Source organism: Vigna unguiculata, chromosome 7 (assembly GCF_004118075.2).
Source record: "Vigna unguiculata cultivar IT97K-499-35 chromosome 7, ASM411807v1, whole genome shotgun sequence".
NCBI lineage: Eukaryota > Viridiplantae > Streptophyta > Magnoliopsida > Fabales > Fabaceae > Vigna > Vigna unguiculata.
This window is the reverse complement of record NC_040285.1, coordinates 25,317,583-25,331,902: the sequence shown is the minus strand read 5'-3', so window position 1 is coordinate 25,331,902 and position 14,320 is coordinate 25,317,583. Positions and strand designations below refer to the sequence as shown.

The following is a 14,320-nucleotide window of genomic DNA, read 5'->3' as shown; positions in this document are numbered from 1 at the left end:
ATGAACTAATTGAAGAACACCATAAAGGTCTAAGCTTTTTTTTCTTCTCTCCGATCTTTTATGTTTCTACCATATGTAACTACTTTTCTTTGTACTACTCCTCTGTTTGATGAAGGTTTTTCTTTGAGATTCATGACAAGAATCTTGATCCAATCCAACTTCCTCAGAAATATTGGCCTTCGTCGTCTTCTGACTATGTCCAGTTTAATTCATTTCAAAGTGAAACTGATCACATATTACTGTCAAGCCAGCCACTTGGTTAGTTTATTTTTTCTATTATCTTTGTATTCATTATTTTAAAATCAAATTTCATTGTTAATAAGTAATATTCTCAAATTTCTATTATCTTGCAGTATTTGAGAATAGACTGTAAGTTATTATCACCATAGTGAACATTCGAGTATTGTGCTACATGGACCTGTAGGCGAAGTTGAATGTAAGTTGCTAATAACAACAACATCTGTGGAGATAGGAAGGGGCTGGAAGAAGTTTTGTACCCTTCATGATTCAAATGCGGATAACCTTAAAGAAATATTTTTCGAAGTTGAAAATGAAAGATTTAGTTGTGATGTTAAAGTGCTATATAATTTAAATTTTGTTTAATATGTTTTATTTGTAATTTTTAAGTTTGAATATATGTACTTCATTATCATGTATATTGTTAGTTTTTTTATATTTAATTTAATATAATTTATTTTCAGTCCATTATTTTCATTGTTAACTGATTTCATTAATTAAATGAAAAAATAAGTATTGAATGAAATTAACATAATTTTTAAGAATGATAAGATTTGGTTGGAGATCTTTTCGTATTTCTATAGTCAATAAGTCCATTTTCGCTTCTCAAGATTTTCTTTCAACGAAATCGTTATATTTCAACTTCCCAAACCAGTATCTATTTATATTTATACTCCGTAAACTTCTTTGAACTGCTGCACATTTCCAACACGAAATCATCATTACATTTTCTCGCATTCCCAAATCACCGTTTTTCAAAGATTGCAATTGATTGCAATTGTTGATATGACTGTTGCGCTTCTCCATAATTAATATTAAATACAAATTTATTATCATGTATATTAAATACAAATTTATTTGTAATTTTTAAGTTTGAATATATGTACTTCATTATCATGTATATTGTTAGTTTTTTTATATTTAATTTAATATAATTTATTTTCAGTCCATTATTTTCATTGTTAACTGATTTCATTAATTAAATGAAAAAATAAGTATTGAATGAAATTAACATAATTTTTAAGAATGATAAGATTTGGTTGGAGATCTTTTCGTATTCCTATAGTCAATAAGTCCATTTTCGCTTATCAAGATTTTCTTTCAACGAAATCTTTATATTTCAACTTCCCAAACCAGTATCTATTTATATTTATACTCCATAAACTTCTTTGAACTGCTGCACATTTCCAACACAAAATCATCATTACATTTCTCGCATTCCCAAATCATCGTTTTTCAAAGATTGCAAGTGTTGATATGACTGTTGCACTTCTCCATAATTAATATTAAATACAAATTTATTATCATGTATATTAAATACAAATTTATTTATAATTTTTAAGTTTGAATATATGTACTTCATTATCATGTATATTGTTAGTTTTTTTTATATTTAATTTAATATAATTTATTTTCAGTCCATTATTTTCATTGTTAACTGATTTCATTAATTAAATGAAAAAATAAGTACTGAATGAAATTAACATAATTTTTAAGAATGATAAGATTTGGTTGGAGATCTTTTCGTATTTCTATAGTCAATAAGTCTATTTTCGCTTCTCAAGATTTTCTTTCAACAAAATTATTATATTTCAACTTCCCAAATCAGTATCTATTCATATTTATACTCTAGAAACTTCTTTGAACTGCTGCACATTTCCAACACGAAATCATCATTACATTTTTCGCATTCCCAAATCACTGTTTTTCAAAGATTGCAATTGTTGATATGACTGTTGCGTTTCTCCATAATTAATATTAAATACAAATTTATTATCATGTATATTAAATACAAATTTATTTGTAATTTTTAATTTTGAATATATGTACTTCATTATCATGTATATTGTTAGCATCAACTTTTCACTTGAATCTTAGGTGGTTTATTTGTTTGATCTATGTTTAATTTTCTTTTTATTTATTTTATTATTGTTAATGTATATTCTAATTTCCAAAATTACAAAAAAAAATAATATTAATTTTTTAATTCAAAAATAAAAGAAAATTATTTACTTGAACCAAAACAAATATACAAGTTCATAATTATTCTGTCAAATTTTTTTAACACAAAAATAAATGATTTTTTAATACATATCACTAATAAATTATACGTCAAATTTTTAATTTAACACAAAAATGTACATACGCATGAGTAATTAGTGATTGTAGTGTCAATTTTGCACTAATAAACTAGGAAACCAAATTCTCATATCGGAATGGAATTGAATGTTAGAGCTTTACAGTATTGTGAACTATTGTTATAAAATTTGAATTATAACAATATAACATACGTGTGTTTCATTTCATCTTAATATAACATACATGTGTTTCTATTTAAAAAATTTAACATCAATTTCATGTTATATTTATTTTATACGGGACCAAATTACATAATACACCTACATTTTACTTTAACAACGACCGATGCATATCCATTTCATTTTAATGTAATATATATGTGTTTCTATTTAAAAATTTTAACATCAATTTCATGTTATATTTATTTTATACGTGACCAAATTACATAATACACCTACATTTTACTTTAACAACGACCGGTGCATATCCATTTCATTTTAATGTAATATATATGTGTTTCTATTTAAAAATTTTAACATCAATTTCATGTTATATTTATTTTATACAGGACCAAATTATATAATACACCTACATTTTACTTTAACAACGACCGGTGCATATCCATTTCATTTTAATGTAATATATATGTGTTTCTATTTAAAAATTTTAACATCCATTTCATGTTGTATTTATTTTGTACGAGACCCTATTAATATGCCTACATTTTACTCTAATAACGACCCGTCCATACGCATTTTAATATAATATACATTATGTTTTTATTTAAAAATTTTAACATCAATTTCATGTTGTATTTATTTTGTACGGGACCATATTACATAATATGCATACATCTTACTTAAATAATGACCCATACATATACATTTCATTTTAATATATATATATATATATATATATATATATATATATATATATATGTTTTATCTACAAGTGTTTTGATTTAAAAAATTTAAAATCAATTTCATGTGGACAATACTTTTGTACAGGACCAAAATTCAAAATATACCTACATTTTATTTATTTAATAATTCAAAAAATAAATGTTCAAAAACATCAGATAATTAACTCAGAGTCGATGTTTACATTAATATCTAAAACATATTTACATGTTCATATAAATTATGCTAATAATAACAATAATTTAATTTAATTTTTCATTAATATAATGTATAACATTTAAACAAAATGCTTACAACAACAATAACACAAAAACCAAAAAAAACCGTGCGTAACCACGAATCTTATACTAGTCTCTGATAAAAGACATACTCATCTCCCTCAGATTTTTGTCGAAGCAATCAAATCTTCATTTGAGCAAAATTTTTCTAAAGACTTTTCTTGCTCAAATTTTGCTTGAGTAGGAATTTTCCACTTATGTGAAAATCTAACATAACTCTAACACATAAAACTCGACAAAATCTACCCAAAACTCAACAAAATCATGTTACCAATTCAACCATCTTTAGCGAGTTTAAAACAATAATCACTTATAAATTAAAGCATTCAAAACTCATAAGCATTCTTATAACTTAACATGGTAATCTTACTTTAAACCTTTATTCGTATCAAATCAAGATATATTCACTTAGTATTCCAACTTGATCAACAAAATTTTCAAAATCAAAACTAAATAATAAAATCACCTTTTTTAATTCAACTCTCCACTACAACTCTGTATCCAGAACAATCGAAATTAATCAAACTTGTTCCAAAAAGGTGATCAATTCAACTCTCCAATACAATTTCTCTTACCTGTAATTCTTGTTAAAAAAACAAAAAACAAAATCAAACAACCAACAAAGTTAAAAAATTCTAAATTGCTTAATGAATCATAATTCATAAATAAAACACGCTACTATAAATATAGGCTATCAAGAATTAATTTACTTGAGTGAAGTCTTATATGCATATAATAAAACTCACACATAAAAGTACATAAAAGTTAAGGAAAAAAAATAAGAAACCATAAATGTATGAAAATTATAATATTAGTGCCCATCGTAGGGTCGATAACAAGGTTTTAAGATGAATCATCAGTCCTTTAAACCCTCAGTTGAGGATGATTTGTCATTTTCCTTAAATCTCAATTGGAGGATTTATATTCCTACAGTTCCTTAAATCTCAATTGGAGGATTTATATTCCTACAGTGCCCAATAGTCCTATATCTCTTAGGAGTCGAGGCCTAAAGCATTTTAAATTCTCATTCATCCTTCCATCCTCCAAGATGCCTTTTAAGGACAAAATTATGACGAAACTCCACGCTCCAAAGCGGACAATACCTCATATGCATGTAATTTACCCTAACAATGAAAGTCAATGGACTTGGGATGCAGAACATTGGCATCCACTATAGGGTCGATAACAAGGTTCTAAGACAAACCATCAGTCCCTAAAGTCCACCATTTGGGAAGATTTGTCGTTCTCCTTAAACCTTGACTTATGGACTTATGTTCCTATCACGTCCAATAGTTTCACATCACTTAGGAATCAAGGCCTAAGACGATTTAAATACTTCTTCCTCATTCCACCCTTTGATACGCCTTTTAAGGACAAAAGCATGATGAAGCTTCACGCTCCAAAAAGGACAAAAACACATATGCATGGTGATTGACCCTAACAATGTTACGCGGCAGACTTGGGATTAGAACATTGACATCCCCGTGAAGACAATAATGAGGTTCTAAGACATACCATCAGTCCCTTAAACCATCCATTGAGGATAATCTGTCATTCTCCTTAGACCTCGAATGGGACTTAACCAATTATGTTTTATTTTAAATTAATTTCAACTAATCATATTTTTTATTAAATTAATTACATCAATTAAAAAATTATTTAAAATAATCCCTCGTATATTTTATTTTATTTTAAATTAAATTTAACTACAAGGACAAAATTATAATTTTATAATTTTATCAATTTAAATAGTTTTTATTTATTACATTCATCAAATCAGTCAAAAATATTTACAAAATTTTCTTTTCTTTTTCTTTACTTTCTATTATCTTTTTTTAATTCAAACAATTTTTTCTTCATTCTTTTTCTCATCAAATTTATTATTTTTACTTTTTCAAATCCATCTTTAAATCCAAATAAATCATTAACATTTCATGACTCAAAAATCATGGTCATCCACAAAATTCTCAATTAGGTATTTTTTCTAAAAACAATTACAAATAGTGTTAAGATAAGTTAAAATCAGTATCACATGTCAATTCAATCTTTTTTTTCTTACTTTTTTAAAATTTCATTTAAGTTTTTTTGCAAATTTTTTGTTTTGTCCACGTGTCAGGTCTTGTTGTGACATGTGACATTGACAATGTCAAATGATAGAACAATGTCACCTATTACAATCAACATCTTGTACTCAATTTAATCCCTATGTATGTTTTTTTATTGAATTTAGTCCCCATTTTTTTTTCAAAATGAATCAATATTGTCTCTCTCATTATTTATTATTTATATCATTATTATACTAATATTTTTATTAAAATTGACTTTTAATATATTACATTATTGTGTATTTTTATTTTTTAATTATATAATAAAAAATGATTTTTTAAATTATTTTTATTTTAAATTTTAAATATTTTAAAGACAAACAAATATTTATCTATATTTTATTTTATTTTAAGTCCAACATTTTGTTATTTATCGTATAAATATTGTCATATTTATTAATATATTATGAATTTATAAGATTAAAAATAGTTAATTTAAACGGAATCTAATAATTTAAATGGTTTAGTTTATAAATTATTTCAGAAATATTTAGTAAAAAAATCAATTTTAAACTAAATATCAATATAATATTTATATAACCAATAAATTTAATCCTAATTAAAAAAGGGACAACATTGGTCCAATTAAAAAAATTGGACGAAATTCAAATATATATATATATATATATATATATATATATATATATATATATATATATATATATATGGATTTATTTGAGTGCAAGACAATGACATGCGACATTAATTATGACATTTGACACTACTCTTTCACCTGATACATCTTGTCGCGTGACATTGACATTGTCACATGTTACACCAGGGGATTTGATTCGTAACAACAAAAATTTTGCAAAATAAATTAAAAAGAAATAAAAAAAATTACAAATTGACACATAACACTAATTTTAACTTATCTGAGTGTTGTTTGTAATCTTCTTTTAGAAAAATTTATAATTAAGTCATATTTTCAAAATTGAAATTCAATAGGAAAAAAAAAAACTAAAATTAAAACTCAATTAAAACAAAAAATTAAGTGGAAACTCACTTAAAAATTTTCAACCAAAGTGAAAACTATAAGAGGAATTAAATCTACTTTTTAATAAAATATTATTTAAATTTGTCTATCCATTTTTTTTCTTCGTATATTAAAGTAATACTCTTATGAAAAAGTTAAGACTATTTTGATAATTTTGTTTAGAAAGTTGATCATTTACAATTTTTCCTACTATATGTAAAAAAAAAATGCCACCACTATGAGAGTGAAGTCTTTTTTTGTGTTGTTGGATGGTATATGTCATATTCAGTGTCCACCACATTGTACTTATTATAATATAAAAAATATATAAACATCAGACGCGCAGTTTAGAAGAGCGTGGGGCTGTAATAAGTCTATGAAGAAAAGAAAACTCATGGTTTATTAGGCATGGGTTTAAAATGTTTTTGGTTATGTTTGGATGAAATAATTCTGTTATACGGAATATGTTTGGATAAAGCAATTAGAAAATAATTCAAATTTAAAAATTTTTGAAATATATTTTAAATAAATAAAATAAAAGAATTTCAAATATCCTAAAAACATAAGAAAATTAAAATTTTATTCATTTTTTATTCATTATCATTCAATTTATGAAGGTCAAGTTGGTATAGGATAAGAGTAAGACAAGTCGATCTGAAACGAAAGTTAAATCGAGTTGACTATAAACAAAGGTTGAGTCGAATCAATTCGAACCTATGGTCAATCTAAGTTGGCCTCCGTCAATTTGATATGGTGGTTTGTGTGAACCAAAGTTTATCCAACCAAATTAATTCAAATGATAATCACACCACACTTCACAATGAATTTTAAACAACTAACTTATCTTAAAAATTTATTTCTCACAATTGCTCCTTAGAACAAAGAAAACCTGATTATAAATCAAAATATATAACCATGATCATAAAGTAACAAATACTTACTTTAAGCACATTTGAGTTACATGCATTGGAGTATAGCACATATACAATTCAAAGAGTTAAAACTACCTCAAAAGGGATAAAAATTGAACTTATTTAGTTTTTCATTTTGATCATATGGATATATAGAGTGCTTGACGAGGAGTAATCTATGGTTCCTAATCTTTAAATGGATGAAGATTAAAATTACAAACCTAAAGATATGGAAGCGAGAAGTTTAAAGAGAAAGTATAGAAAGATAGTGATTTTTATAAAAAGTGAACACTTGTTTATAAACCTTAATATTTTATTATTAAAATATTAGTGTCATATTTTTAAAAAAGAAAATTATATTTTGACAAAGTTTTATTAACAGACTTTTGACAAAGTACATCTGGTAACACTTTAATTAATGAAATAAAGGTTTGATATAACTTGAAAAGAGAAAAAAAAAATGATTAGTGTGTATTAAAAAGCAAACTTTGTTAAAAAAAAGTTTGTCAAAGGATCATAATCCTTCTAAAAATCATCATCATTAAACCATTTTTTCATTCTCACAAAACCGAATCTCACAAGTATGACATGTAAGTTAAATTTATTTTTGAAAAATATATTATTTAAAAAAATAATTATAACACATTAATAATAAAAAATTACTGATAAAAAAATAATACAAAGAGAGAAAAAAATCAACAAATAATGATCTTAAATCAATATACAAAATGTCGCCCGGTAATAATTTGTAATTGTTTTTCACAATTTAGATGTCTCCTAACATATATGGAAGTTATCATTCCCAGCTCTCAAGCTTACACAGGTCTCATTCCCGGGTTAAGTTGGTGGGCCACACTACACTTTGACCTGTTGCTTCTTCGGTTGGATTTTGATGTTATCAATGGTAGTTATCCATATGATTAATTAGTACTTCACTATCACTTTTAAAATCAATGCCATACACAGAATCTTGCCTTATTGAAACCTTATTCAACTTTTTCGACCGAGGTGAAGTTGCTATACACAAACAGTTTTTACTGAATTGATTTTCCTAAGATAAGATGAGATGGTGAGCAGTTAGTTGGTGGAAAGAAACTTGCATACCACAGCAACATGCGAATACAGACAACAGTTTCTCAGAAGAATACAAGAAGAGAGCGAGAAATGCATCAGTAATGATACACTTGCAAAACCGAATCCAAGACGTAACAAAAAGTGAATTTATCGAAATAAATAAATATATATAACAAAAAAAAAAACAACAGAAAACAGCTGAGCTCCATGTATGATAGATGCATAATCCACCCAGAGCTACAAGCTGATTCCAGAAAAGCTTATATATTTATTTATTCAGCAATGGTGGCTCACAACAAAGATAAAACAGCACCATCAAAATTTATGTTGTGAAGAACCTGGGGAGGGACCTGTCTGTCTCCCTTTACGCAACCCAATAAAATAGTACACATGTGTCCACATGCAGCAGCACTGGATCACTGCAATGGTGATTAATCAATGGTGTGTGAGACCAAATCCTTAGCCTCCACAAAGGTCCCATGAAACCCATAGGGCACTCGGGTTGGCAGGAGCACAGTAGCCTCCAATTTCAAGTCCACGCCATTCAAAATCTGCAGCTCAGACTGCCATCTCATCTCATCATGCACAAAAGCCATAATGTACCCTTCATCTTCGTTTTCTCCGCCGCCTGTGCCCAAAAAGAATGGCTCTCCGCCAAACCTTCTCTCTCCGTACACGTGCTTCCTCACCTCCCCACTCACCAGGTCCACCTTCGCCAAACCGGACACCTTCGGCCACGGTTCGGCAATAGCCATGTACGCGAACCGGGTTTTCCTCCCCAGCCGCTTCCGGTTCACCATCCCAACTTCCAGGTTCATGTCGGGAACCAGAACCCTGCGCCTCGAGACGCCTGTTCTCAGATTCAGCCTTATTTCGGTTAAGATGGCCCTCAGATTTTCCTCGCTATCGTTGAAGACCGAATCCGGGGGGGTCATGCATGACCCGATTATCACCACCTCCTCTGTGTCGCGTTCCTCCCACGCATTCACGAGGTGGAAGCAGAACGTGTTCGGCGACTCCACCCACAAGATGCTCGACGCGTCTGTGGCGTGCTTTGGGAGCACGCCGAACCGCGATGTCTTGTTGCCATCGTACATAACCGGTGAACCTCCGTTTAACATTTGGCTCAGCTTGAACACCACCTGTTGGTCGGGGATTACCACGAAATTCTCCGTGATCGCAAAGTCGTGCGCCATCGTCGGAATGTCGAGGCGGATTTCGACGTCTGGTGACTTCACCTCCTTCGCCGAGAAATTAAAGTACCTGAGGCAGGGACTGGTAATGTCGTAGCTCAGAGAGAAAAGCTCGCCGGAGATAGGATCGATCTTCGGGTGCGCGATCATAGAGGAATCCAGTTGGTCCTGGAAGCTGTAACGACCGACTGTTTGGAGGTCGCCGGAGGCGGTTATTCGAAGCTCGTAGGGGAGATCGTCTTCGGACATGGCGAGGAGTTTTCCGTTGAAGAAAACGAGGCCAGCGTTGGCGGCGCCGGCGCCGCGGCGGTGGTCGACGATGCCGCACAGGCCTCGCGCGTAGAAGAGAACAAGCCTGGCGATGCCGGAAATGCCATGGAGTTGGCCGATTGCTTTGGGGAACACTGGTTTTCCCAGTTGGCGCTCTTGCATGAGTCTCTGAGTTCGGGTGAAGCGGCATGCGTAGCTTACAGCGCCGTCATTGATTTTAACGGCGTGGACCATGCCGTCGCCGTCGAAGAGGTGGTGTCCGGACTCGGGCTGGAACAATGGGTTGGCGCCGTTACGAAGATAGACGCCATTAATGGCCTCGGGGATTGTGCCGATGACAGGTAAGGAATGTTGGACTGGGTGTTCAGGGACGGGGGCGTAGTTTCCGGCGAGTTGGACGCGTGGGTCCGTGGTTTTGGAGAGAGGTTGTTGAAGCTCGCGTGCAAGCAACGCGCTCTCGAATATGTCTAGGGCCATTGCTGCGGCTTTTTGGAATGGGTTCCACTGAGTCCTTTTGGGAGAGTCTGTCGTCAGCGCAGGGATGGGGGCTTCTTCGGTAATTCGAGATTTGTCTTGGGGTTGTTTTGGGAAATTGATGACTGAGGGAGATTGTACAGCACAATCTACCACCTTTCTAATGGGCCTCTTCTGAATCCTTGTGCTGAAGCCCAAATCTGTTGTTGGGGAGGAATAAGAGGAGAGTGAAGGTTTGGCACAAGAGGAAGAGTTCAGTGTGATCATCATGATGATGATGATGACGACGACGATGGAGATTGTGGCGTGTTTCAAGAGCTTTTTTGTATGAACAAGACAAGGAAAAGTAATGAAAGAGACTGAAAGTAAATAGGAATTTTAGGGAAGAAGGGTGGGGAAATTGCATACATATAGAGAGAGTGTGAAAGAGGGAAAACAAAAAGAAAACAACTCTTATTTTATTGGTTTAATTAGTTCGATGCTATCATTTTCGTTCTGTTTGCTATCCACTTTTAAAAAGGTGTAAGTCTCGACTTTTATCTTTATTTATAACTTTTATCACTAAATTTTAATATAAATATCAATTATTAATTTTGTAAGTCATTTTAAACATCAATACAGTTAGTGTCACTAATAACTTTTTACAGAAAGGAAACTAATTGAGATATCTTTTCAAGAATTGAGACTCAATTATCACAATTTTAAAAGCAACTATCAAACTGACACATCCGAACTAAAGTGGATATTATCCGACTAATCAAACTTATTTTATTTTAAAATCTGCTGTGTTACAAGGAAAATAAAATAAAATAAATTATCATTTAAAAAATAATAAATGAATTAAATGATTATATAAGTGAGTATTTTTTATTTTTAAATGATTAAATAATTTTTTGTACTTAAAAATAATCTTTAACGTTTGGTCGGGGGCAGGGTAATTCAGCTTGAGATTGCTTCCTGCCATCCGCTCCAAGAACAGTCCTCAATTTGAATTCTACTTCTACAGTTTTTTTTTTCTTTTTCAATTATGGACTATTTATAACTATTAATGATGTCATTATGTGTTAAATATATATATATATATATATATTATTTTTAGCTTTATCAAAATTAGATTAAAAAAATATGAACTATTCATATTATATGATTACAATTAATAAAAAAAATATTTTTATGAGTTATTTTATGTAACCTTTTTATAAGTTTAATATGAATTTTCATGATAATTTATTTAAATAGTTATGATATTAATTCATTTTTAAAAAGTTATACTTTTATTGTTATTATAAAAGAATTAGCACTCATACACGTATACATATAATCTAGCACTATATAGTAATTTTTTTTTATCAACATTGGCTTTCTAATCACTATATAGTATTATTAAAATATATTTATAAACCCGTTTTTTGCTTAAAAGCAGGTCATCATGGAGTAAGAATAAAACACAAAGCATAAGAAAAATTAAAAATTGAAATTTAAAGGCAGGTCATATAGAAAGAATAAAACATGAAGTACAAGGAAAATAAAAATAATAAAGAAACATATTAAAGGATGAAATTTGTTTAAGTTAAAATGGGACAACCTGTCAAAAGAATAAATATTAAGAATAAGGAAATTCAAAATAAAATCAATTCATTAAATGAGCATAAATCATAGAGTGCTAATTTAACACAAAAACATATTAGTTATTATATGTATTAAATCATATATATGTAATTAATATTGTATTAAATGTAATTAATATTTGTATGCATAAAATTAATTAACTATTATTTAATTTTTAATTAGTGCTCTTTCAAAAATTTCTTTGTATGAAAATTGTAACGGTAAGGATTTCATTATAGAAATAGTATAGTAAATATTTATAGATGTAAAGTAAATAACTTTCTCTCTTATTTTGTGTATATAAAAAAACTTAATTAAGGTAAATTTTGCTATAAATTTGGGTATTTTAATTAACTTTTTATTAAGAAAGTTATTTATTGAGTATTCAAAATTTTATATTTTTCAATTGATTCTCTTTTTATTAATCATTAAATATGTTAGTAAATTTTATCTTGTCATGTAGTCTGTTTTTAGCCGTTTTCACATGTTAGTCAATAGATATAAGACATCATAGTTAACACAAAACAATGTTGTGGATAATAAAAAAGACTACTCACTTTTATTGCTTTGATTAAAAACATGTTAGATGATAAGTGTGGTCCCATCAATTGTAGTGATAAAGACATTTTCTTTGTCATGGTAGGTGATGACAGGGGCGGGTGTTCTTGGAGGTAGAGAGTGTCATGACCTTCCTAAAATTTTGTAATTTTTTTATATTATTAATATATTAAAAAATTTAATTAAGAATTGATAAAAATTAAATTATGTATTTATTATTTTTTTATAAAGTACAATATTTAATATTTAATGTTAATAGATAATAAAGAATAAAAATATTTAGATTTAATTTCTCTTTTGATCTCTATTTTTATAAAAAATTGACTAAAATATCAAATTACATTAGTTTTTCAAAAAATTGTGATAAAATTGAGACTAAAAAAGTTGGAGAACCAACTTAACATTTTTAAATGAAAACATTAATCAAAAGAGTAATTAAACCAAATATTTATTAAGATAATTTTTATTTTTCGTCTCATTGTCTTTTTAGTTTTTTCAAAAATTATAATCATGTCTCACTCTCATATGTAGGGATGTCAACAGGAGGTAGGGTACGGGTAGTAGCTCCCCCGTACCCTACCCGCTGAATAAATATTCGTCCCGTACCTGTACCCATATCCGTCGGGTATCCGTTATGCGAGTACCCGTCTATTTTTTTCATACCCGCGGGTATCCACGGGTACCCGCAGATATTTACAAAAATATTAAAAAAAATAAATATTTAACCATAATTAGTGCTTGGATCAAGAAGTCTCTTTTCTCCGATTGATTCTTGAAAAACAAACAAATAAAAAATCACGACCAATTTATATTGTAGTTTATTTTTGAATAAAATATTAAAGAAATTACTAATTTCATCAATGTACACCTCTTGCAACATTTTATAAAGTTTCATGTCCAATTTTAATCTAGAAGAGCCTAAAAACATAAGAAGTTCATTACAAATTTCTAACAATCACTTAATTAAAATATCTAAGTAAAAATGTTAATTTTATTACCTTCCATGTTGGTCCATAACCAGTCTTGGATCCACAGTATCTGAAAGTAATTTACTTGGTTGTGGGATAAGAATCTGACCACCATTATTGAATGAAGACTCATAATGTTTTTTACTAATATATATATATATATATATATATATATATATATATATAAGGGTATTTTTCTAAATTAAAGTTTAGCGGGTACGAGTATCCACGGGTACGGATACTATGATACCCATACCCGCCCCGTTAACATGCGGGTATCAAAAATATCCGTACCCGCGGGTAGCGGGTATCCATTTTTAATATTCGTCTCTTACCCGTTGCGGGTTTTATCCACGGATACCCGCGGGTACGGATTTTTTTGACATCCCTACTCATATGGTTTCTTTTTGTTTTTTGGATGAAAAAAATAGTTAGACACAAACTCATTATTTTTGTTTCATTTCTAATTTATCCTCTTCCTTTCTTGTCTCTTGTCTCACTTGATAATGAAAACTATTTTTAATCTCATTAGTTTTTTGTCTATTAGTTTTTTTATGAATATAGAAAAAAAATAATGTATAATGTGTTTTTCATAACTGATTTTTAATTGTGACTTCTATAATATATTTTTCTTTTAATAATTATGTGTCTCAATTTTTTATTAGATTA

The 14,320-nt window shown here is 29.2% G+C and overlaps 1 protein-coding gene across 1 annotated transcript; it reads right to left on the bottom strand.

Annotated features, from left to right (window-relative positions):
• Window positions 1–8,704: 8,704 nt before the first annotated feature.
• Window positions 8,705–11,009, bottom strand: LOC114190887 (9-cis-epoxycarotenoid dioxygenase NCED2, chloroplastic-like). Its single transcript, XM_028079958.1, has one exon. The coding sequence runs from the start codon at window positions 10,785–10,787 to the stop codon at window positions 9,012–9,014; it is 1,776 nt and encodes a 591-aa protein (XP_027935759.1). The 5' UTR covers window positions 10,788–11,009; the 3' UTR covers window positions 8,705–9,011.
• Between the last annotated feature and the right edge of the window lie 3,311 nt (window positions 11,010–14,320).